This window comes from Drosophila ficusphila, unplaced genomic scaffold (genome assembly GCF_018152265.1).
Source record: "Drosophila ficusphila isolate 14025-0441.05 unplaced genomic scaffold, ASM1815226v1 contig_106, whole genome shotgun sequence".
Classification (NCBI taxonomy): domain Eukaryota; kingdom Metazoa; phylum Arthropoda; class Insecta; order Diptera; family Drosophilidae; genus Drosophila; species Drosophila ficusphila.
In genome coordinates, this window is record NW_025063993.1 from 11062684 (window position 1) to 11087583 (window position 24900).

General features: G+C 43.7%; 4 protein-coding genes across 6 annotated transcripts; 3 read left to right on the forward strand and 1 right to left on the reverse strand.

Annotated features, from left to right (window-relative positions):
* The first annotated feature begins 239 nt into the window (after positions 1-239).
* On the forward strand, positions 240-1637 carry LOC122320134 (ras-related protein Rab-26-like). Its single transcript, XM_043208376.1, has one exon. It carries the CDS (start codon positions 1382-1384, stop codon positions 1586-1588), a length of 207 nt encoding a protein of 68 aa, XP_043064311.1. The 5' UTR covers positions 240-1381; the 3' UTR covers positions 1589-1637.
* Positions 1638-3859: 2222 nt separating this feature from the next.
* Positions 3860-16184, forward strand: LOC108093229 (ras-related protein Rab-26). Of its 2 annotated transcripts, none has more exons than XM_017193199.1 (7): positions 3860-4117; positions 8938-9632; positions 11373-11483; positions 13928-14036; positions 14463-14573; positions 14659-14803; positions 15095-16184. In XM_017193199.1, the coding sequence occupies exons 2-7, from the start codon at positions 8976-8978 to the stop codon at positions 15207-15209; spliced, it is 1248 nt and encodes a 415-aa protein (XP_017048688.1). In that variant the 5' UTR covers positions 3860-4117; positions 8938-8975; the 3' UTR covers positions 15210-16184. The 2 variants fall into 2 exon arrangements, with proteins under 2 accessions (XP_017048688.1, XP_017048689.1); XM_017193200.1 differs by having other exon boundaries at positions 3860-4031.
* Positions 16185-16405: 221 nt separating this feature from the next.
* LOC108093121 (pre-rRNA-processing protein TSR1 homolog) lies at positions 16406-19354 on the forward strand. Its single transcript, XM_017193065.1, has 4 exons — positions 16406-16603; positions 16669-18230; positions 18287-18553; positions 18612-19354. Exons 1-4 carry the CDS (start codon positions 16498-16500, stop codon positions 19119-19121), a joined length of 2445 nt encoding a protein of 814 aa, XP_017048554.1. The 5' UTR covers positions 16406-16497; the 3' UTR covers positions 19122-19354.
* Positions 19355-19386: 32 nt separating this feature from the next.
* On the reverse strand, positions 19387-24900 carry LOC108093120 (TBC1 domain family member 9). 2 transcript variants are annotated; one of them, XM_017193064.2, is made up of 11 exons: positions 24764-24900; positions 24154-24320; positions 23433-23691; positions 22812-23373; positions 22604-22752; positions 21141-22536; positions 20862-21079; positions 20567-20796; positions 20111-20461; positions 19958-20052; positions 19387-19896 (listed from the first exon to the last, which is right to left on the reverse strand). In XM_017193064.2, the coding sequence occupies exons 1-11, from the start codon at positions 24805-24807 to the stop codon at positions 19588-19590; spliced, it is 3780 nt and encodes a 1259-aa protein (XP_017048553.1). In that variant the 5' UTR covers positions 24808-24900; the 3' UTR covers positions 19387-19587. The 2 variants fall into 2 exon arrangements, with proteins under 2 accessions (XP_017048553.1, XP_017048552.1); XM_017193063.2 differs by having other exon boundaries at positions 20111-20796.

Consider the following 24900-nt stretch of genomic DNA (forward strand, 5'->3'; position numbering starts at 1 on the left):
GCACCCAGCGCTTACTGAAACATTTGAAGGCATATATATTTCATACTCCACATTTTTGACCCAATTTTTAACTTAGTTCATATTTTTACTGAAATAATAATAAAACGAACTAGTATAGTTCTCTTTTCTGAACCTATTAAATGTCAAATCCAATAGGACAGGTTTCGAGAGAGAAAAAGCCCAAGAGCAGCAAAAGCTCGGAAAGGATGTCGAAAGGAAGTGGCGACTGCAGATATTTTTTACCAGTTGTATGTTGGCCGAGCGTTCGCGTGGCGGGGGCGGCAACGACGATGACATTATTTTATTTATGCTGTGATAGTGAAATAACAACAAGAACAACAACACCAAGAATAACAAAAACAACACAAAGCCCCTTTAAATCAATCGCAATATTTTCGAAGAGAGACGCAAAACCAAAGGAGAGTCATACAATTTTACGATAAAAACGAATTAACCAAAAGCTTTAACGCCAGAAAAAAAAATACAAGAAATATATAAATAAAAACTTAATGCATAGTGAAAACAGCACCAATTAGCGCATAATCTATAAATTAGTAGTCAATATGTTTAGCTAGTTACAATTTACATAGATAACATTTAATTAGTGGCTTCAAACAAAACACCAACAACCAACAAACGGAGAAAAACAAATATACCTAGTTTAATTGTACGCAACGCAAAAGTAACGAATAGCGATTAGGAAAACTGGCCAACTGATAAGGCTGGCGAAAATATTAAGCTTATAGCGAATAGGAAATAATAATAGCAACGGTCCCCCACCCGCGCCTGAAAGCCCCGAAAAGCGAATTCATTCAGAAAACGTGCCACACAACCGGACGGCAGCGACGTCGACCGAGGCAGCGACGGACAACGGTAAATGTCAAAGTCATAAAGAGATGGCAGGGAAATGCCGCTGAGAGAAAGCTCAAAACAAATGTCACAACTTTAAGGAGTTAACGCTTTATAAGAGCTTTGTGTAACGTTAAGTGTCAAAACCGTTAAGAGAAAAAGGTAGAGTGCCGCAAAGAGAACGCCGAGAGAGTGTCCCAAAAACTTAAAACGAATAAGTAAAAACCTATGCTAATATATAATGTTAATGAATTAGGGGACGTAAGATCCGGAAAAAGGTCACGAATAATTATCGGGATAAAAGCTAAACCTGACACAATTTCTTAAAAACGTTAGATAAAAGAGAAAACCATTTAAATGTAAAAAGGGATAATAGAGTGGCAAGAAAAAGACGGAAAATCAAAGAGAGAGGACGGCGAAAGCCCAGCAAATCTCCTTAAAACTAGACCAATGTAAAAACCTTAAGGGAAAGCTCAGGATAAAAGCTGAACGAAAGCTTTTGGCCAAGACACAAGCCAATTAATCGAGACCAATGGCCACCACAGCGGTGGGAATGGGTGGCGGCCAAGGAGGAGGGCCGGCGGGATCGGCGCATCCTGACGACGCCAGCAGCATGAGCGACGACGTCTTCGAGGATGCGGAGACAACGCAGGCGAGGATCGAGGAGCTGCGGCGTCGTCCCTTCGGCGACGGCTGCTACAATCCCCCGCGGCACCCGCTTCTGTTTCGGCCTCGATAACGACAACAACGACGCAGCAGCAGCAGCAGCAGCAGCATCACAATCCGCACCACCACCACCACAGCCAGCTGAGCTTGACGGGAAGCCACCACTACCACGACGACGCCATCATGGCGCCCGTTCAGCGCTCGGCCACCGGATATCCGGGCTATCGTCCCTCCCGCGAAGCCATGCAGATGTACGCGTACGGGAACGAGGACTACGAGGACGACTACAACGATGGCTGGCGATCGTATCGCTACGACGAGGTCGACATGCACCCAACGCTGCCCACCGCCCACCAGCAGCCCTTCGACGACACGGTCAACCACAAGACGATCCTGCTGGGCGACTCGGGCGTGGGCAAGACCTCCTTCCTGGTCAAATACAACACGGGAGAGTTCCGGCTGGGATCCTTCTCCGCCACAGTGGGCATCGCGTTAACGGTGAGTTGATTTTGGAAACAGGCAGAGCTATCTTCTAGTCAAGGCTCCTGTAACTCGAACTAAGCTTTGGTAACTCATGCACCAAAAGTACAATAAAACAATCTTTTTTACATAATATTAATTCATGCTTACTCCAGTTATTTTGTAAAGCATACATTGTAAAGCGTAGATCAAATTTATGTTAAGAAATGTTTATTTTAACTTTTCTTAAAGTATTTTATGATTCATCTTGGGGGTACCAGGAAGTTTTAAATATCCGAAGAAATTGATACATCAACATAAAAGTAAAATATGTACAAAATTATAGATTTTCATTTGATGCCAGTGCGAGGTTCGAGTTACAGAAGTTGGAGCGTGTTAGCCAAATTTTGAGACTCGCAAGCCTTAGTCTTGCGATTGTGGGCGAATCCGTAGCGCTGCCTGCTGCATGAAACCCGCACAATAGACCGCCCCCGCCTGACCCCGCCCCTTAGCCGACCCCCCCATTGTGACCGCCCGCCCATGTATTGACGCACATTCGAATGGGTTCGCTTATGTAGTACGAGTATGTCTGTGTGCATTAGCTTGCTGTGTTCGTAATTGGGGAACAGCTGTCCAGTGTCTTTTGGTAATACAAGCCCTCAAGCCTTCACACTGAGAGAAAAGAAGAGGACATTTTATTTACACACTTACCTAGCTTTTAAGGTTTTAATATATATATGAATTTATAAACATCAAACGTAAAATTATTGTTGAAAAGAACATCGAGCTTCACAAGTACTAAAAACGCGTTTCTTTAAGTAATAATATTTAATGGTTTTTTCGTTCACCTTTTTGCCGCTAAATAGGTAACATATTGTTTGGGTAATCGCCGCAGATTTTCTATTTTTGGCGGGCATGTTGAAATCCCCCAAATTGATTTTTTTCCCAACGGATAAATATAAATCTGCGCTGCGTTCGACCTTTTACACGTTGTCGACATTGATGGCTGGCTGGAAATGACAGTGTGTGTGCAGCCCTCACCCTCACACTCACACGCGACCTGTTGCTGCCTTTCACTTTCACTCACCACACTTTCACGTAAACTCACCCACACGCAAACTGGCACACAAATACACACATAAACACACACCCACACAGAGACAGAAGCAGAAGCAGAGACTGACTGCCACCGCAATGGCCGCCAGTGAAGTTCAAGTGCAACGGTATTCAGCTGCCTTGGATGCTGCTGCTGTTAACCCGCTTTTCCTTTTCCCCATTTTCCTCGTTGCGAAACTTGGCGCGTGCTCGACTCCAGGCCATAACCATTTCCACTAGGGTGGGTCAGTCATTGCGGAAGCAATAAATATTAAATGACTTATTCTCTCTATAAAAATATGCTTATATGCTCTATTAAAAAAATGGTTTGGCTTTAAAAAATGTACTAGAGATATTCCTTTAAAAACCAAATCCGGTTGTTTTTGTAATTTTTTATAGTAAATGTTGTATATCTATGCAAAAATCTGTGTGTATTAAATGTTACAAACTCAAACAAAATTATGGCAAGCTCTATAGTTTCAACTTTCCAAAAAAAATCCTTAACTTTGAAGCTATGCTTGATACGGACTTTAAATTCAAGAAGGCCCTCGGGGAATACTTAAGCTTCGAATTGGTGTACCCTGGCCGACGGACACCTGAGTCCTGAGACCGAAATTCCCTACCCTCCGGCGCAACCTTCCACGTTTCTAGGCCAGGGCTGCTGCTGCTGCTGCTGCTGTTTCAAAGCCAAAGCCAAAGCCAAAGCCGAAAAAAACGAAGCAACACGACCTGCAACTCGAACTCAAATCGAAGCGGAGCCGAAGGACTCGGCTGCTGCGAACTGTGAAATTGGGAGTGATGCGAGTTCTCCTGGGTCCGCCGCCAGTCAGTCTAGTTGTGGGTCTGAACACTGACGCCTCGTTGAGCAGCAGACGCGCATCCCTTGTGGCTTTTCCGAATTTCCCAGCCAGGTGGAAAGCTGTGCCAGCCAAAAATACATTCGTCGCGAAACTCCGAGCCAAGTAAAGTGAAGTGCTGTCCTGTGCTGAAATCTTTTAGCGTGCTCATTGAACATTTAACAGATTTTGTAGACATATGTTAACATTTTGTAAGCACTTGCATTCAAAATGCAGCCTATTGTTTTTGCTATTTTTGGCGCTTTAATGTCCTTAATCCATCCTGTGAGTGTGTGTGTGTGTGCTTGTTTTGTGGTGTCTGGGTAAATTGACAAGGTCCTGCGCGAGTTAAAAATAAATGAAAACAATTATGGCAGACTGGCTTCGTTTGGCATTTAATAATTCAAGTGCAGCGGAAATGTTTTGGCCAATATTTGTTGGATTGTTTGGGTGTCGAGAGGATTTGGGAATTTCGGTTGACGTATAATTGGATAATCTGTTTGAGGCATGTCTTGAAACGGCATAGGAAATGACCTGGAAATTCGGAAACAAATAAACGTTTGGGAAGCTTGTGTTTTACCTTTAAAATATGTATTAACAGCTGTTTCTGTTTTTATAATTTATAAAACGTACAACCTTTTTAGTTTATTTAAAATTTGTTTAAGCTTTATCAATAATAAATATTAATTCTATTTGGAAGATATTTGGAAAAACTTCCATTTTTTTTTAAAGTAAACGTTGTTTACATTCTAATGTTAAAAATATTAAAAACAAACCTGATTGGCTTCAAACTACTTAACGCACCTAATGCAAAGGGAAACTTTAAACCTAATTTACGCTTTACAGCTATTGATAATTAAATTAGGTGACAAATTTTCCGTTGACCAATTTCCAGGAATCTAAGCTGCCTTTAATTCAGTTGTCTTTCTCTAATTGGAATTTGATCAATGCAATTGAATACAAGCCAATTTGTACTCGAGCCTTATGTCTGTAATGTCTTGGCCATTTTCTATTGTTGTTTACTTGGGCTTCGGTCTCTCACAAATGCGCATTAATTATGCGAGTGAAAATAATTGCGCATGAATGCAAACTGCTGAAGGTCAGGGTTAGTATCTCTCCCCGATTTCTGCCTGAAATCTGATTTCCTAACGAGAAAAGTATATAATTTCACATTCAGCTGGAAATTAAGTAAAATTTTTTAAGCAGCTTGCGGTTTTCAAGGTTTCTGGGAGAGATAAACGTGCTATCGATTTTCGCAATTAAAATTGGTCTGGCCCAAAGCCTGCGATTTTCCAAAACTTCAAAGTGGGGCATTAAAAGAGAATGGGGCATCGAAATTCCCCGAACTTTTGCTAACTGCCACAGGTGTCCTGTTTCTTCTCGTTTCGAAATTTCCAGGGGCATCCCCCCGGGCTGGAAGTCACTTGAATCGTCATTTAAGCCGATTACTAGCACAAATCTCCTGGGGGGGCTTGTCCGCCCCCCAAACATGACCTTCTTTTGAGACCACTTCCCCCTCGAATCCCGCAACCAAGATGCACTGGTAGTAAATTGTGGTGCTGATGCCTTGAAAGTTTTATGAAATCGCTCTGCGCGAAAGCATTTTGCCTTTTGTCCTGTCAATTGGCTCTCTCGTCAATTTGCAGCTTCCTTTCAAAATCTTCAGCGCACACATGGGGCTTTGCCACACAAGTGGTCATAGTTATAGCAAACTTAAATTGAAATGTTCTCAAACTTGAAAAGTTACATATAATATATTATAAATTTAAACTCATTATAATTACAATTATATATTAAATAATTATTATTTAATGTATGGTTTATAGAATAAAGCAATCAGGAAATAACTTACGTTCCAACTTTCCCAAACTCTTCTTTAAAATTATTCAAAAACGGATTATTATTCTGGCCCCAACTGTATATCCTTCAGCCTGGTCGGCCATCTGGCTCGTCATTTCCTTAAAGCTGTCCACGCAATCAGGAAACTATTGTCTGCCGCTTCTGTCTGCTCCTTCTGCCTTGGAAATTGCTGTTGCTGCCGTTTAAGCGGCGTGATTGAACGCTAAATTGAATGTAAGTCAGCGTGTCCTTAGCATCTGTGTGCCTACGGTTGCCTTTGTGTCCGCCTCTCCTTCTCTGTGCGTGTGTGTGTATGTTAGGGTGTGTGTGCGTGGGCAGGACATGCCCATACGCCTACATGAGCATTGTGTCCTGCGTGGGTGTCCCGATGACTGTGCAATGAACCGTCTCACTGGCTGGCCTAAACCGCCTTTCGCTTTCTCCCCTGCCAACCGACCACTTTCTCCTTTCGCTTTGTATAATTACACGGCAAGCGGGAATTCCCCGGCCCAATGCCCACCCAATTTATGAAAGGAACTGAAAAATTCTGCTTAACTTTTAACTTTGAACAAATTTCGTGTACTCCGAGAAAGGAAATTTCGCTTTTCCTTTTTGTCTCTTCGCTTTTAGGTTGTTGTCACCAGCAGGGAAACGGTACACTCGAAAAAATCTTTGGTTAAAGATGGGGTTAAAGATGGTGCGTTTAAGGATGTTTACTTATAAATTTAACATGTGCTATTAAAAAATATTAATTTAGGAGATATAAATATGTAAAGATATTTTTAAAGTTTTTACAAAAATAAAGAATCTTTTAAAATTTCAGTATCCACTAAAAAAGTTTACTTACAAATTATAATTTCGCCTAAAAAATTATTTTTAATATTACCTATTCAATTATTTTTTTATAGCCAGATTATTTCTGTGTAGAAAAAAAGAGGAAAAGGGGGAGCATCAGCCGGCATAAAACAGCGACAACCCAATTAAAAACTTTTGTTATCAGCCGTTGCGTTTTAAGTTGATTAAAGTAAATTGCTCGATGGCTGCTCGAAAGGTTGTATCATGGATTGACACCTCACTGACCCCCAAGCCGGGAAAAAGGGTCAACTTGTTGTATATCATTTGCCATATTTGCATAAAGAGGGCCAAATTGCCCACGGGCCATATATATTTTTGTATGGACTTACATTGAATTCGGACATAATTAAAGGTCTACAACGAAGTGCGTTGGCAAGAATTGAAACGTAATTGGTAAAATTATACTTTTGTTGACCTTAACAATGCGTCCTCTGCTCAAGGGCTATCCGATTTCAATGTCCTTTTCACATTGCTTAATGTATTTATAGAATCTACATGTTGGTATTTCCACTGAATATGTCAACATTTTTTAGCTTTTGATTTTTTTGACAAATAAATGTTTTAGTATTCAGCCCAAGGGAGCAAACATTTATAAATCCACCTCCAAAATATATACGCAATTATCAAAGTAAATGAATTTCGGTAATAGCTTTCTTCGATTAAAGGTTTGAGAACCTGTTTACCTTTCTCAGCTTTACAAATTGTCCCAGGCTCAAGGGTTATCCGATTTCAATGCCATTCCATCTCGAGCACTTTGCCCCCGCTTTAACTGCCTCCAGAAAGTAGTTAACAATTCGCACGTGTTCGCTGCCGTTGACCTGCATTTTAGGACCCTCGGCGAAAGCCGCCATAAAAAGAACGCTTTAAGCAGAGTGAAATAAAGGCGAAACGACAGGTAGTAGACAGCCGTGTTGGATGGATGGCTGAATTCGCACGGTTCTGCGAGCCTTTAGCTTCAATAGTCCACCCACGAACAAGCGGAATACAAACCCAAACCACCCACGTCAAAAGGGTTTTGTCTGGAATTTGGAAGCCATACAACCATATTGATATATGTATTGGCATTTGGCAATTTGTTGAGCTGCAAATTAAATTAAAGTTCGGTTGAATTTTGCCTTGCTGCCTGGCGGCAACCCCAAAAACGTCAACATGAATGAGAGTTTGCCAACTCTTGGTTCATGAAATTTGATTTCTATTTTATGAATTCGGGTTGAATTGAAATTCCATTCACCGCTTTTTATTGATTCCAATACAATATTCAGTGAAAGTGTATTCGGGTTTGCAGATATTCGAATCGTAAAGTTTTACTCTAAACTTTTACTTGACTTCAGTAAATTTTAGTTGAATTTGGACTTGCCAGTGGCAAGTACATAAATGAGATTTCCAAATTACGGATGTAGATTATGTTAAAAAATTTTCACCGTTTCTTCATGTTTATTTTTGGGTAAATATTATTTAATTTCATTGCATGTTAAGTAACGGAAATGTTAATGGGAACGCCACTCTTTGAAATGAACTCTTTTTGGCCCCAAAAAGTATGCTATGAAAACTTGCTAAGATACGTACAAGCGATTTGTAATCACTTAGGGAAACAGCAGCCAGGGCATTTTGTGGTTGCTAATGAGCTCTAGTTAATCACAGGGTTGTACTACCCCCTCCCTCCCCCCTTTCCCTTCCCCTTTCCCCTCTCCTTGGCAAACTTTCTCCTGCAGGACGAGCCAATGCATAATTAGCCAAAAATTTAGTTAGCCACAGCTTCGGTTCGGTGATTTCGCTTTTGCTTTCGGTGGCCTTGCGGTTTGCTTGCCAACTGTTGATTTAGCGACAGCAACCGCAACATTCCGCTCCCCCTTCCCCCTTCTCCGGCATCCCCTCCCCTTTCACCACCCACTTTCACCCGGTTGTCAACGACAGTTGTTGTTTTGCGGCCCTGGAGCATTTGTGGGTTTCGGTTTTCATTTCATTTCGTCGGAAAGAGAAAGGAACGAAATTACATTCAATTTGCACCTGGTCGTTCATTGTTTTTGCTACGGAATTCCAGCACTTTCATTTATTCATACACAAACTGGTGTTTTGTTAAAGCCGAATCCCAACTGCGGGGATAATGAAAGTTGGCATCTTGTTTATGCTTTTTAATGAGTTTTAATGACTTTGTCGGAACTGAACTGGCTGTGTGTACTTGTGTGTGATTAAGTGTGTATCTGCAACCCAAGCAAACTTTATTTCGGGCACTTCCTTCCTTCTGGGGGTTGGTTTCGCGTCCATCAATAATGAAGACACCACCGACATCCGACATCCGAGCCGAGATTATTGATTTATGTGCGTGTGTTAAATATAGAATCAGGCCAATCAGCAGGAAGTGAAGAGGTTTCAAAGATGCGTCGCCAGCAGACAAGATATCGCAGCGATTCGATAGCGAGTCCTTCGGGGAGTCGAAAGCCCTCCATTTCGGTGGCCAGCCCATCGCCCTTAGCCAGTGGATCGCCCACCAGGCGGGAGTCCTTGGTGAAGCCCACCTGGCAGCACATCACCCCCGGCCAATTGCCACCGAAAACGCTGGACAAGATCAACGGCATTGCCTCCGATGACTCCGATGACGACGGCTATCCGAAGCGGCGACCCAGCGTGATTGTCCACCAGCGCCAGCAGTCCATCTCCCAGCAGCCCCTGCTGCCGGAGTACATGACCTCGATGGCCAAGTTCCGGGAGCAAATACCACAGACATCGCAGCAGCATCCGCCATCTGGCAATGGTTTCATGGCCCGTCTGAATAGCGTTCGATTGGCCGCTGGTGCCGAACAGCAGCCCCTCCTCGATTCCGGTGGCGGAGGAGGAGGAGGCGGTGGTGGCGGCGGAGCGGGTGGGGTAACCACTGTGGCCAGGCCATCTGTTGCAGCCAATCCACCTGCGCCGGGACCCGGAATCGAGGGAGCCAGCGCCACGCTCTGCAAGAACGCCGGACGAGCACTCATCCGCATGATTTCATCCAACAATGCGCCGGAGGAGGAGGACGACTTCGATATCATGGGCAAGGTGAATAAGACTGGGGGAAGGGGAACAAATTTAAAGACTAATCGAGGCACTCAACACAATACAATAGTGAGCAGTTGAAGTATCGAGAAGTTTACAGAACTTTCTAAATTATTATAGCAATTTCTCGGGCAATTATAAAGTTTCGCTACACTTTCTTTTTTTAATTAGAAGCTCTTCTAGGGATTCCTTTGGTCACAAGTAAGAAGATAATAGATATAGAGACTTAGTTTATATACAATATTAACTTACTCCCTAAAAGTTTTTTAGTGCTTAGTACCTTTGGTTACAAGTTTGGTAGCCTGTAGAAATATATTTCTCTGCTTTTCCTTCTATAATACCTAATACTTATTGGCATCGTTCTCGTTTAGAGTTACAAAGAAATACCCCTCCTCATTGCACAAACTCTAGAAAAGAGATGCAAAGAAAAATCCCTTTTTCGATTCAACTCGTCAACTGCCAATTTGCATTTTCAAAAAGGCGACAACAAAGGCGAGCCGAAAAAAATGTATTTTCTTATGGGTATATTTATTTGGAACTCGAGGAGTCTGGGAGTCGAGTGCTCAACCCAGCAACTTGTTCGCGAGGCCACAATTTGATTTATGTATTATACCTTTTTGTTTGACTGCTTGCGACTTTTACGAGCCAGCTTTTATTCGCTGCGCCCCTGATCGGCTTTTGGCCTGATTTACAACGTGATTTACATAAGCAGCCGAAAATAAAGTCATAAAATTCAATAAAGTGCAGAGTGACAAAGGAAATTAAATGGCCAGACACACAAGGAACTGGAACAGAAAGTTAGAGAGAGCAAAGTTTTTGTGACATTCGGTCGCTGCTGCAGCTGCTGTTGATTAGAATAATTCTGGGGAATTATGACAGGACTCCTGGCGGCGACTTCCTGTCAGCCAGCTGCCAAGCCAAGTTGCGAGAATGAAAAATATATAAAACAGGAGCTGCATAAAAATTTCATTTATTTGTCGTGCTCGTTAAAAAGAAAGAAAATTTGCATAAATTCCCCGAGGCAGCTTTAAGCCATTTAAAGTGCGTAAATTAGTTGGCTCCTACAAAGGCAATTATTTAGACAATTTAAATTTTAATTTGCGCCATGCAAGGTAAAACGTTTTAATATAAATGAAATAAACTTTAAGGGTGGAAGCAAAATCTATCAAGAAGTTAATAGAGTATTTAGGAAACAAATAAACAAAGTTTTAAAGTACAAGGATAAATAAATCTTTGATCTACTTTAAGTATATTAAAACCATTATTTGGCTACCAATTTCTGTAGGGGTTTAATTTTTCGTGTATGCATAGGTTTGCACAACCCATTTTCATGTAACATTTTCGCCTAGTTAGCAGCTGGCAAACAAGGCATTCCCTGGGAAATCAGCAATTGCAATGTTTGCATAACCGAGCCAACTCTGCGTATCCCAGCAGAGTCAACAGCAGACGGCAGCAGGACCTTTCGAAAGGATTTCAGGTGAAAAGGATAAAAAGGGGAAAGATGCCCTGGAATCGTTGAAGCCAGAAAGCGGTAGCTTTTAGCACTCCCGGCTGGCATGTTAAATTCATAAGCAGCTCATTAAATATTTAGCTGAGAACATTAGGGCCCGGGCATAAATGATTATGCAGAAAAATCAAACCATGACAATGCCTCCGCCCCCCAAAAAGAAATACATATAGACATACAGACCCACTTACGTATCACACGGCTTTTCTGGCTTTTCTCGGTGTCCCGCAAATCAGGTCATAATGCTGGGCGATTCGGGAGTGGGCAAGACCTCGCTTTTGATCCGTTTCCGCGATGGTCGCTATGTGCCGAGCTATTTCCTCAGCACAGTCGGCATTGATTTTAGGGTAAGCGCTTTATTCCCGCCGTTTGTTCTGTTCTATTTTGTTCAAATGTTGCAATGTTCGTCTTCTGTGTGTTCAGTTCAGTTTATCCCCCTTCTATATATTGTTGTCATTATCCCTGTTCTTGTCGTTGTTGTTATTGTTGTTGTTGTGGAAACTCTTCCTATCATTGTTGTACTTTCCGCCTAAGTGTTTTCTCCGTCTCTCCTAGTTTACTTTCATCTGTGACTCTGTCTGTCTAATAAATCTACATCATTTATCTATCTATTTGAACTGTCCGTCAGTTGGTACACTGAGAAAAAAAGTGTAAGCTTTTTAAAATATTTAATAATATTTCTTAAGTGAGTACAAATTAAACTAAAATAAATAAATTGGAATTTGAATTAACTGATAATTGTATTATAATAATTAACTTGGTTATAATTGAGACTTTAATAAATTTCTATTACAATACAATTGTATAACACATTTCTCTCAGTGCACCACCTGCAGACCTCTTGTCTCCTTCTTTGCGCCATTATATGCGTCCTGTCAACAGTTGTCAAGGTTCTGAATGCGATTTTCACCTACTGCCCTCTCAACTCCACTTTCTTCTCACTCTTTTTCTCTCTCTACCTCTGTCTGTGTCTGTCTCTTTCTGTTCGTATATCTCTGTCTCTTTCTCCGACCCGTCTATGGGCTGCGGTTTTCATGATTTCGTAGTTGCCTGCGGTTGTCCTCTTTACGTTTAGTTCTTGTTCAAACCCAACGAATACCCAACCAACCGCCCGGTTTGTTGATAGAGATAAAGATCCTTGGGGGACTATTTATTAAAAAGCATGTGAACTTGAAAAGGACTTGTTGATGTTCTTTGCCCGTGTGTTTGTGTGGCCTGTGTTTATGTGTGAGTGTATTTGTGTGCGCTGTTTACTGCCCTTCCCCCATTGTTGTTGTTGTTTTTGTTGTTGTATTTAACTTGTTGTTATTGCTTTTATTGTGCTTATTATTGTGCGGTTCAACATTTAGGGGCTTAGTTGTCCTGGCCGGAGGCACTTTCTTTGCCCCCGTCCTTATCCTTCAATATATCCTCTTTTCCTCTGTGGTTCATGGCTCATAAATTTATTAAACTACCCGCGTTATCCCCACTTTTCCACCGTCTGTCTCCCTCCCTCTACGACTATCTGTCTCTGTCCCGGAAAATTTTACAAGTGCCGTTTCCTTGACTTTAAATTGTTGCCATGTTTCCTATATTAAATATGTCGACGCTGGCATTGTCTAACTTTGGCCTCGGGGATGCAACGTTCCCTCAGTCATCACCCACCTCACCGCTTACTGCGGGGGCACTGGGGAATGACCTGAAATTTAATTCGCTCGGGAGTTGTTCATGTTGATTTTTCAACTTGGCTGATTCTTAGCCAAAGTATAAAGTAAACGAATACTGTATATAAGTGACTGCCATATTATGGATAATTAGATGTTTGAGATCTCTAGATGTAAGAAAAGTTATTTACTTTCAAGTATTAATTTGTGTACTCGCAGTAAAAGTGAATACTAAGTAACAAAATTGAAATACTTTCATAATTAAAAGTGTTTAAAAAATACATTTTATATAAGTAAAAAAATTTATAGAAATTATGATTATTTAAAATTCACTTAATTAAACAGAAAAATATTTTATTAAAAGTATTTAAGCTGGAGTGAAATAATAAACATAAATTAAATTAACGTTAACCCGGAATTTTGTGGCAGTGGATTAGTCTAGTGTTTGCCGAGCCAGAAATCCTTGGATTATCATTTTAGTCATGTTACTTTCCACGAAATCGAAATCAAATCAAGGCAATACGCCACACAAACACATTAAAATCATACGCCCGTACTTGAACCTTTTGCTGTATGCTCTGTATTTTTTGTGTTATTTTGTGTGTTTCTCCTCTCGTACTCTTTTATGGTATTGACTGACTGTCTGAGTAGTTAGTGGGGAAACGACATGGGGCCATCGTAATGCCAATGGCCCGGGCGAACTTGCAACGTCTGCGGCTCATTATTCGGGAAAAAGGAAAGCGGAAAAGAAGGCGACTCATCATTATGCCGGATCCTTCGACCCAAGACTTTCATCATGGAAATGGCCGCCTGACCGTACTTATGAATATTCCACCCACCCCTCCCCCAAACGTCTCTCTCTTTTTTGCTTTTTCCATGTCTGCATGTGTTTCTGGGGTTTCATATTTGGCCAGCCAACGCTGCGTATAAGTGATATGCATTAAGCATACGCAACGTTATCCCCTTTCCACGCAACTCTTTTCCTTCTCCTCCTTCTCTGTGTGTAATTCGGTGGCACGGCTTTTGTGCATGAGCGTTTCGTGAATTAATTGCATTTACATAACAATTGCATTTCCATGGAGCGGTTTCGTGTTTGGTATTTATAAAATAATAAATTGCATTCCGTCCAATTACAAATGCGTCGACAGAACAAAGTGGTGGTCGTCGATGGAACCCGCGTCAAGCTGCAAATATGGGACACGGCCGGACAGGAGCGATTCCGGAGCGTTACCCACGCCTACTACCGCGACGCCCACGGTGAGTTGACATTCAAACTGTGCTCAACAGCACTGTAAGCTTAAAGAGCAATAATAGAAGGCGTTTAATAACTTATGTGTCACAGAGAATAGTACATAACTTTTATATAATTTTTTATTTTAATTTATATTAGTTTATTTGAGTTTATTTACAACAAATCTTAAAACTAAAATTAAGACAAACCTTTCTACTTTCGAATAAAACATTACCTTTACAAATGCCAAACAAAAATATTATTTGTCTTGCTCCTCAAAATCACCCAAACATTTATTCCACAATTTTTTTCAAAATGTTTAAAATAATTTCTGTTCAACTAAAACCTTTGAACCACACATTTTCAATTAGATTTGAATGATTTTTTGTGCATGTCAAATCCCTCTTTCCGACTGCCTGTCCTTTGATCCTAATTTAATTTTTAAACCAAAGCGCTGCTGCTGCTATACGACGTGACCAACAAGACCACCTACGACAACATTCGCGCCTGGCTGGGCGAAATCCGGGAATACGCGCAGGAGGACGTGGTCATCGTTTTAATAGGTGAGAGATGCAGTTAAAAGGCTTTGATTACGCTTAATCAACTTACGCGTTTCGAACGGAATCGAATCTTCTTTTCGCTCCGCAGGCAACAAGGCCGACTGCAGCAGCAGCGAGCGGCAGGTGAAGCGGGAGGACGGGGAGCGTTTGGGGAGGGAGCACAACGTGCCCTTCATGGAGACCTCGGCCAAGACGGGACTCAACGTGGAGCTGTCCTTCACAGCGGTGGCCAGGTGGGTCCTGCTTTTCAAGAGCATCATAATTTCATCTTGATTTTGTTGGCGGTGATGGGAAAATACAGCATTTCTTTGTGGCAAAAATATAGATGTACCTAGTAAACAAAAAAAGGTTGTTCGAACCAAAGTAAGGTTGAATTTCAAACCAAATGGATCCGATTTTGTGTCAGGTACCTGAGCAGAACTACCAGCCATTTCTCATCACCTTCGGTTTCTTGGAAAAGGCTCCCCGGTCCTGTTGTTGACTTTTTCCAATCTCTACTTTTCCTTTTTCATTTTCATTTTCAGGCAGCTGAAGAGCCGCGGCTACGAGCACGGCGATGATGGAAAGTTCAATGTGCATGATTTTGTGCGTGACAATACAAAGGCGCGCTCCGTTTGCGCCCAGTGCAGAAACATGTAATTGGCCAGCCCGCGAATAACAAAAGCCATATCCTCCCGATTCCGCGCACAAAGACAACAATAAACCGGCATTCAGATCAAAGGGACGTGGGCAACTCAGAAGGATACCGAATGGGAAGCGTATTGTGGAGCACGGATGGCAGAGTCGAACTTCTGCATTTAATGAGACACACTCGAAAAAAGAACACACAAAGACATAAGATGGCACCAATTTTGTAAGACCCTAGTGAGGTGGTAGATTATTCGGTATGTTTTGTATGTAAATGGGAGTTTCGGGGTGGGAATTTTTAGGGCAGGCCATTGGCATTGCGGCGTAAATAGGCCAATGCATAAATATTGAATAATATATATATACATATATACAAATATCCATTATACAACTGCAAAAATTACTTTAAATCGAGCGATGAGGAGAAACGCAGCAAAATCATGCAACATTGAGATTTATCCAGCACGCCGTTTTGGACTTCGCTGAGGATCGTTTGCTTGGAAATATTGACCTACCTAAAAACCCAGAGGAAATCTCGAGAAGTACCAAATCCAATTAATGAGAAACAATCACTCAATTTACCTACTATTAGTTCTATTGTTTTACTCCTAATTGTTAAGTGTTATGGCCTATCGTTAAGTTTTAGACCCTCTCGAGGCCCCTGGAAATTATTTACACAGCCCACTAATTAATACCCTACGCAACTAAGTTAATTACTACTACCTACGTCTAATCTATGTAAGGCCAACCAAAACCCATTCGAAAATATTTTGAACAGCGCGCCAAAGCGACGGTTGCGAATAATCAAAGGCAGTTGAACCTATTACTATACTGAGCTACTACAGCCAAGAAAAAGAACCCGACGCATGCATATATCACGGCATGGATGTAAACTAGCTACTAAACAGCGTTATATTCAAGCAGACGTCAAGTCTATACCATAAACAGCAAATACATATTTACATTGAATGTGGTTTAAAAAAACGAGCAAATTGTGTGTTTTACTTTTGGGATTAAATAAAGGAAATTTTAAACAATTTTATAGTATATATTTTAAAAAAGAACTTCAGATCTAAAGATTGGTTAAAACAAATCCATATTTTTAAAGAAGAAAACAATTTGAATTTTGGCGCCCCAGAGAATTCTGTTAACCATAACATGCTTTTTTGTGCTGTTGGGCGCAACGACTTTCGCCCACTCTGGTCACACTGACGACGGAACATGTGCTCTGGATGAAGAAACAAAACAGCGTAAATTAGTAACAAATAATTGGAATTTTGTGATCTAAACTGCTGCAATCATGGCGGATCATGCGTTTCATCGGCCGGGGCCGCTGAAGCAAACGAATAAGGCCCACAAAACGGGTCGACATCGCTCTAAAGGAGCCATAGACAATGCCCAGAAGGGTAAGTGCTTGTTCTTGAAGGGATCTCCAAAGGTAACCAAATCACTTTAAAACCTCCTCCTACAGGAAAGATTGGTCTAAAGGCCATCTCCCACAAGCACAAGCAGCAGCAGAGGAAGGAACAGCGTCGCAACCAGATGAACCAGCTGCGTAAAAACAAGCGCGATGAAGTACTGGAGCAGAAGAGGAAGCTCGGAGGTCAGAACACAGCACCGTTTCTCGTCTGCCTGCTGCCCATGCACGAGCAGATCGATCCCAGGTCCGCACTGGCCATCCTCCAGAGCTGCGACAGCGAGCTGGTGGTGGAGAACTCCCCCAGTGGCATTGTTTACATAAATCTTCCTCGCTTCAAGCAGCGTTTTGCGTTTGTGATCCCACCTGTTGGTCGTGGAAATGAGCTAATCGCTCTGGACTACTTGAAGGTGTGCGATACCACCTTGCTCCTAACCTCCGCCGCCTTTGGTGATGAAGAGATCTTCGATCGCTGGGGTCAGCGGATCTTTAACATGATATCCGCCCAGGGAATTCCCACTCCCGTGGTCGCACTCATGGATCTGGAGTCCATCAATCCCAAGCGACGTCCCGCTGCCAAGCAGGCGGCCCAGAAGATCATCTCCAGATTATTGCCCGAGGAGAAAGTTATGCAATTGGACACCGCCAGCGAGGGTTTAAATGTCATGCGTCGCATTGGAGGACAGAAGAAGCGTGTCCTTCACAATGTGGCCAACCGACCTCACCTTTTTGGCGATGTGGTGGAGTTCAAGCCGAGCTCCGATCCCAGCGATGATATGGGCACCCTGGAAGTAACTGGTTTTCTTCGGGGACAATCCCTAAACGTAAATGGCTTGGTGCATATTCCCGGCCTGGGCGACTTCCAGTTGAGCCAGGTGGTGGCCCCGCCAGATCCGTACAAACTGGACAAATCCCGCGACGGCGAGAATGCTGAGGTGCGTCTACTCGACCGAAGCGATCCTCTGAAGCGCACTTCTCTGCAAAGCGAGAACATACCCGATCCAATGGACGCGGAGCAGACCTGGCCCACAGAGGAGGAAATCGCCGCCTCGCAGCAGGAAACCAAAAAGATGAAGCTGGTGAAGCGTGTGCCCAAGGGCTACAGCGAGTACCAGGCCGCTTGGATTCCAGATGTCGAGGAGGTGGAAGATCCGGACAACAAAGATGACGAAGACATGAGTGATTATGACGATGATGACGACGACGACGATGATGAGGACTTCATGTCGTGCGACAACAAATCCTTTGAGGATGAGTACGAGAAAAGGGATTCCGACACAGAGGAGTTCCAGGACAGTGTGTCCGTTACCTCGGAGGCAGCTGTCAATGACGAAAAGTACGATCAGCAGATGGATTTCCAGGAGGAGCGCGAGACCCTCAAGAAACTTCAGCAGGCTCGCACGGATCAACTGTGGCCGGATGAAATCGACACGCCTTTGGATGTGCCCGCCCACGAGAGGTTCCAAAAATACCGAGGTTTGGAGTCCTTCAGGACATCGCCCTGGGATGCCAAGGAGAATCTGCCCGCTGACTATGCGCGCATCTACCAGTTCCAGAATTTCGACCGCACCAAGCGAAGGATTCTGAGCGAAGCCAAGGAGTTCGAGGGTGTGCTGGTAAGGTTCTTGAGGAGAGAAGTTAATTTTATAAGCCTAACAACTTCTGTTTCTAGCCTGGTTTCTATGTCACGCTTCATGTCATCAATGTGCCTGAAAGCCGTTGGAACGCCTTCAAGTCCGCTCAGCTTACGGACAACATTATTGTATACGGAATGCTTCCACATGAGCACCAAATGTGCGTTATGAATGTAGTCCTGCAGCGAATGCCTGACTCCGAGGTGCCGCTCAAGTCTAAGGAGCAGTTGATCATCCAGTGCGGTTATCGTCGCTTTGTGGTGAATCCTATTTACAGCCAACACACCAACGGGGATAAGCATAAGGTAAGGATATTCTGCCCATTCCGTGGATTTATTTAATTAAATTCCAACTATTTTTCAGTTCGAGCGCTATTTCCGTCCGTACGAGACCGTCTGTGCCACATTTTACGCTCCCATTCAGTTCCCTCCGGCAGCAGTGTTGGCGTTCAAAGTGAATCCTGACTCCACGTTAGCACTGGTGGCCCGCGGACGCCTGCTCTCTTGCAATCCAGATCGCATTGTTCTCAAGCGCGTTGTTCTCAGCGGTCATCCCATGCGGATTAATCGCAAGTCGGCTACGATTCGGTACATGTTCTTCTACAAAGAGGATGTGGAGTACTTCAAGCCAGTGAAACTAAGGACCAAGTGTGGTCGCATGGGACACATCAAGGAGTCGCTGGGCACGCACGGACATATGAAGTGCTACTTTGATGGCCAGCTGCGGTCCTATGACACCGCTTTTATGTACCTGTACAAGCGCGTCTTCCCCAAGTGGACATATGAGGAGTGTTTGGTGCGAACGGCGGAACATGAGCGTCAACATGCGTCGGCAAACAGGCGGAATTCCCAGCAGGTGGCAATGGAAGAGTAATGGAGTATTTGAAAGAATGGTTATCATATTGCTTCTATGGATATAAGTAATTGATCGGCAATTCAAAGTTAGTGGTGCCCGCGCTTTTTATAGCAATTTTTGTGTTTTGAAAAACTTCTGAATTTATCAAATCTAATCGATTTTTAACATTCGGGTTTCAAACATAAATTTCTCATAACTTGTCCTTTTTCAACAACCATAAAAGTACATAAAATATGTACAGAAAACCCGTATCCATTGTTTTTTATATATGACTGCGTTGTATAATAGGAATAATAGAATTATATTCACAAACAATTGTCTTAACTTAACTGTAGAGGCAATACAATATACATACATAAAACATGGATACGATTAAAAGCTTGCCGCATTGCACAAGGATGAAGGATCGGTTGGGCTCCATATATGGCTAATACATTATTGTGGCTAGGAATTGGGTGGGGGATAGGATGGGGACTATGGTTATTCAGTAATTGGTGGACAAACACTTGCGTCGCTTCTTTTGCAGTTGCTCGATCTGCTCGCTAATCTGGATGGGTGTTTGGAAACCTCTAACAACGCTATTGACGGTCAGTACCGTGGCGATAAACTGACTGATGGAAATGTGCCAGGACTCGGAGGTGTTTGTGCTGCTGCTGCTGCTCTCACCACTGCTCGTCGTGGCCTTGGCCTTGCCGCTCGCCTGTCGCAGTTCCTCCTCGAGAGCCACAAAAAGCCTGGTTGTGCCGATGGGCTCTGCTGCGGGAGTGGTAGGATTACCATTACTATCCGGTTGCTGGGGAGAGATTCGGATCATTTGTTATTGAAAATCTTTAAAAAGATAAACCCGAGCTTACCTCATCCCCGCTGCCACCCAAGTTCAGCTGAGTAAAGCTCTCCAGACTGGGCTCCTTCTTGATGTTGCTGTTGCCCATCTCCAAGAGATTCTCAACTTAAAAGGGAAAACAACGTTAAACACACACTCTTTCTTCCAAAAGGCTTTTACTTACAAGCCCTTTGCATCTCTTCATCCTGCACCAGTCCCATGATCTCGATTATGCTGCGCCACAGCAGCTGGAAATTCTCCTTACGCATGTGCGGAATGCTGTGTTGCGAACCAGACGCCCCCTCGTCCGGCTGGTCCAGCAAATAACCGAGACTGCCCAGACTCCGCGAGTCCGTGGCAGTCGAGTCGGCGCGCTCTTGTCGCGTGGCCGCAACCAGGTCGCTGATCTGTGAGAAATTCGATATAGTCTCGACATTCAGAAGCATTTGATCGGCGGCCGCAGCCGAGGCTGCGCCGGCTGCCATATCCGCTCCCATTCCAGCTCCGGGCGGCGTCATGCGAGCCGCTCCCAGATCTGAAATATCCGAAAATGTGTCAATCGATTCGAAACGGCCCTGCTGGCGTAACCCTCTCGGGGCCTCGTCTTCGTCCCGCCCAGCATCAGTGGAGGTTGCAGTACCCTGGAGTCCCGGCAGGTCCACGTAGAAGGTCGAGCTGCGCTGCGCCAACGAAGAGGTGTTGGAGTTCAGCGAGAGATTGGGTGTACGCGACAGGTCCATGAACGTGTTGCCCGAGATTCCGGCCAGATTGTGCAGGTGCTGGGTGGCACTAATCAGGGCAAAGTCGTCAGCATCAAAGTTGTGATCCGAAGGCGAGGGCAGCGCCTCCATCGACTCAGAGGCGTCATTGCTACAGAAGGAATTTGGTGTTGATTTTATAATCCAAGTACATTGCAATCTGATTTTATAACTTACTCGAAGAAATCCTCTGCCTCAAAGGCCTCCTCGGCATCGTCTTTAGTGCGCGGACGTGGTCGACGAGATCGTTCGATCTCCGCTTTGGACAAAAGAGGAGGCAGGTGCAGCACAAACAGCAGCTTCAATTTCTCCATACTCTTGGTGGAGCAAACAAGACCCAGCGCATTTATAAGCTGCCCAAAGTCTAGAAAACCAGTACCTCGCTTGTCGGTAAGCTAAAAGAACAAAAGAACACTTTACACAGTATTCGAAATAATACAATTCAAAATAACTTACCCTAAACAACTTTTCTCCGATATCCACGCTGACGCACTTGCGCCAGGGTGTGAGCTCCGTAAAAAGAGTATGAAACACCTCATAGTTGACACTATAGGCTTCGTATCGGCCTCCAAAGGTGCTCGAGTCCTGGGCCGGACGACTTGGTGACTGCGGAACCAGCTGCGGCGTCTCGGAAAGCGGACACTGAACTTTCTGCTGCTGCTGTTGCAAGGATTTCAGAGCGTGCTTCTCCTCCCGAATGATGGTGAGCAACATGTGGAGTTCATTTCGGCTGAAATACGGATTCTGGACGTAGGCCTTCACAATGGTCTTCTCGTTGTCAATGTCAAACTGCCGCATAGTCAATCGGCGGTGCTTGTTGCGGAGCTCCTCGATGCGCTGCTGGGTGATCTCCTCGCCGAACTTGGTGTACGCCTCGTGGATCAAAGTTTGAACGGTTTGCGTTTGGGTTTTGCGCTCCATCTTCCGCTTGTCTGTCGTTGGAGGAACCTGGTACTCCGGGTTGTAGATACCCTCCAGGTAGTTCTGCAATACCAACATGGCTTCGCCATCATCTTGGCATTGCAGCAGCTTATCCCTATTCCACTCGATAATCTGCAGCGAGATCATGAAAATGATCTTGGCGCCCTCGTAGAAGAAGCAGTCAAGGATGTGCAGCGAACTTTCATAGCTGATAACGCTCATGAAGATGGTAAGGAACCAGGATATGGAGATCATTTTGATTACTCCCAACTGCTCGAGGTGGCCGTGCAAGTCGGCCAGATGCGTCTCCACCAACTCGTTGAGAACACCCTGATCAATCTGGGCACCCACAACCTTATCCTTGTAGTAGTCCGGCAGTAGGTTCTCGCACAGGCTGGCCAACATCCAGAAGGCGTTCTCCTCATCGCAGAACAGCAGGAACACCGACGACACGATGTTCATGGCCTGGCAGTAACCCACCTGCGGATTGCGCAGCGCATAGGCCTGCAGAACTCTTCTCAGTGCTCCAATACCATCGGTACTCTGGAATGCCGGATGCTCCGGTAGCGAACGCGGCAAATCCCGATCGATTTCGTCATGGGCAAAGCAGTTTTTAATGCAGGCTGCCTTCTCAACCAGATCCTCGTAAAGTCCCGGATTCATCTCTTTGTCGTGAATCGCCCCCGAAAAGATCAGCCAGATCTCCTGGCGCAGTTTATCGGGAATCCCCTCCACAATCAGATTTATCACGTCCGTGGTGCGGAACATTCCAATGCCTCGACCAAAGTCACGAAAATGTGCTTCCCAACGCAACATCTTCTCTTCTTGTTTTTGCACAATCTCTGAACTGAACTGAGTCTTGTATGTGTTCATCAAAGCGGTCTGTTTGCTCCACGAGATGTCGTATTTGGCCCGCTCGCGACTCACAGGGCTGAAATAATTTAAAGGTGTGAGAACTTAATAAATCATTTAAATTTTGTATCATAATTTTTACTCACACATGGATCCTTGCGAGTAGATCTGTAATCTTGGAGATCAGTACATCTCTGTCCACGATATGAGCAAACATGAAAGGCACATTCTCTGATGTAATAATTACAATTTGGTTTTCAAACCGTTGTTGGCCATCATCCTTCTTTTCCACACTCTAAAAGAATTTTTAAAATTTAAAGGGATGCCTAAAAAGTATTAATTCCTTTGACTGACCTTAATTGTCTTCATGGGTATCACCACGCTGACCAAATCCTTGACATCGCTACGAAAGCAAAGGAAATTCGGCGACAGATAGATAAAGCCAGAATTAAATCGCTTCGAGTAAGGTGTCCAGATATTCGCCTTTATCTTCCCATCAATTATCTCCGATTGCGGCAGTCGGAAATAAATTCGAAACTCTTCGGATTTCTGGCGAGCTGTCAAATCGCGCAACAGCACGGGCTTCTTCGATGTTTTTTTTCCCAACCTTGCGAAATTCGAGGGATCGTGATCAACCACAGGGCTATCGGGATCGTGGATTAGTTGCTGAATTGCCATTTTATTGAGCTGCTCGATCAGTAGATGCGCCTCGCTGGCGTTGAAGAGCATTGTAAAGTTGTATGTCATGTTGTTAGTGGTCTTCAGATAAATTGTGTTTGCATTTCGGCTGATGTCCTCCAGCTCTGCAAAGCGAATAATACGCTTTATCTCCTGGCCCAGCATATAGGAGTAAAAACACACGTGGTTCATTGAGATGTAGAGCTGTCCCTGTCTCGGGATTTTGTTTTTCACGTATCTAGAATCAAATATTAAATAAGTAAGGACCCCCAATTCAAGAAGCGTATTCATGCTTACGTTGCCGAGTAGGAGTTAACCAGTTGCTCTTCCTCAGGCATTTTGAAAATCTGCCTGAATTGTGAAGTCATCACCTTGAAATCAGCAGACTCGCCGGTGTCATCTTGATTGTTTTGAGTGTAGAGCGACTGAATTTTGCATATGGTGAAGTTTGTCACCTCGTCCTCGTTCTCCATCTCGTCGAGCACTTTAAACAGATTTGTCTGAAGCCATTCCCAATCCTTGACAATTTCATCCTGGGTGATGCCTATTGCGATTTCTGTGAAAGTTAAATAATATTAATAATCTCCTAAGGGTACGTTTTAATTGCAAAATCCCCCTTAATTCCATATGGAATAACAAATCATAATATGTTAGGCCAACTAAATAACAATTAGGGAAAGATTGCAAAACACATTGTTTTGATAAAACATTAATCTGTTGTGATTTTACTTTATTTGCGCTTTGAAGCATTTTGTGTACTTAGCTTCATCAATAGACTTTTATTCTCAATACTTCTTGAATTAAATAACAAAAGAAATGAGCCAGCCTCTTTAGCTTTTGTAATCAGCCTCGTTTGGTGTTTACGTAAGAGCTGTGAGGGAAACGTAGATGGAAGAAATATTGGCATACTCCCATAAAAGCAAGGCGAAACCGCGATGATTCATGGTCAGAGATTAATGGGCATAGACCAAAGGAGCTGAAACTGATAAGGCGGATGAGCCCGAGTTATAGAACCTACCGTAAGACACTTCCGACGAGGGCGTCTGGTGGAGAATGCGGTATGGAGCCGGTTTAGTGTTCATCATGCTGTCGTAGGTTCCAACCAATATGGATCCAAAGCCCCGGGATTCGCCATGACTACGTCGTTTCTGCAGGACGAAGTATCTCGAGTGCATCTCGGCAATCCTGTGGGTGGGACGGGTTTACGATGGGTTTATAATCGGTTTCAAAAGGTTTTATTTTATTCTGGGGAGGGGGCGGGGGTTTATTTCTTTTACGCAGCAGGAAACAGTTGGAAATCAATTTGCACAGCTGCCCCCTTTTGCGTTGCGAAATCAGAGCCAACGATCCGAAGAGTTGGAGTCTTGAACTCGGCTCAATTAGTTATCAACAAATGCAATTAAACTAACTGCAAATACGTCGGTTTATGCGTTCTCCAAATACGCGATAGGGGGGGCCCCGGTTTGGAATGCACTTCGTGATTAAGGCTTTCCATGAGACACCTTCCATAAACACAACATTGCATATACACATGCCATCCATCTCGCCCACACACACTCATGCAGGAATGTTTAATTTAGATTTTCGGCATTTCTTCGATTTGGCGAAGGATTTAAAGGAAAACTCACCAAAATGCCGAGGGCAAAAGCAGCTCCTTGGGCTGTATCCACATCTTGATAGTTGTTAGCCCGTTGTGAGGCCCAAAAACAAAAATTACTCTTTGTTTAATTCTGCATCGAGCGCTGATTGTTGTTTTTGTGGCGAG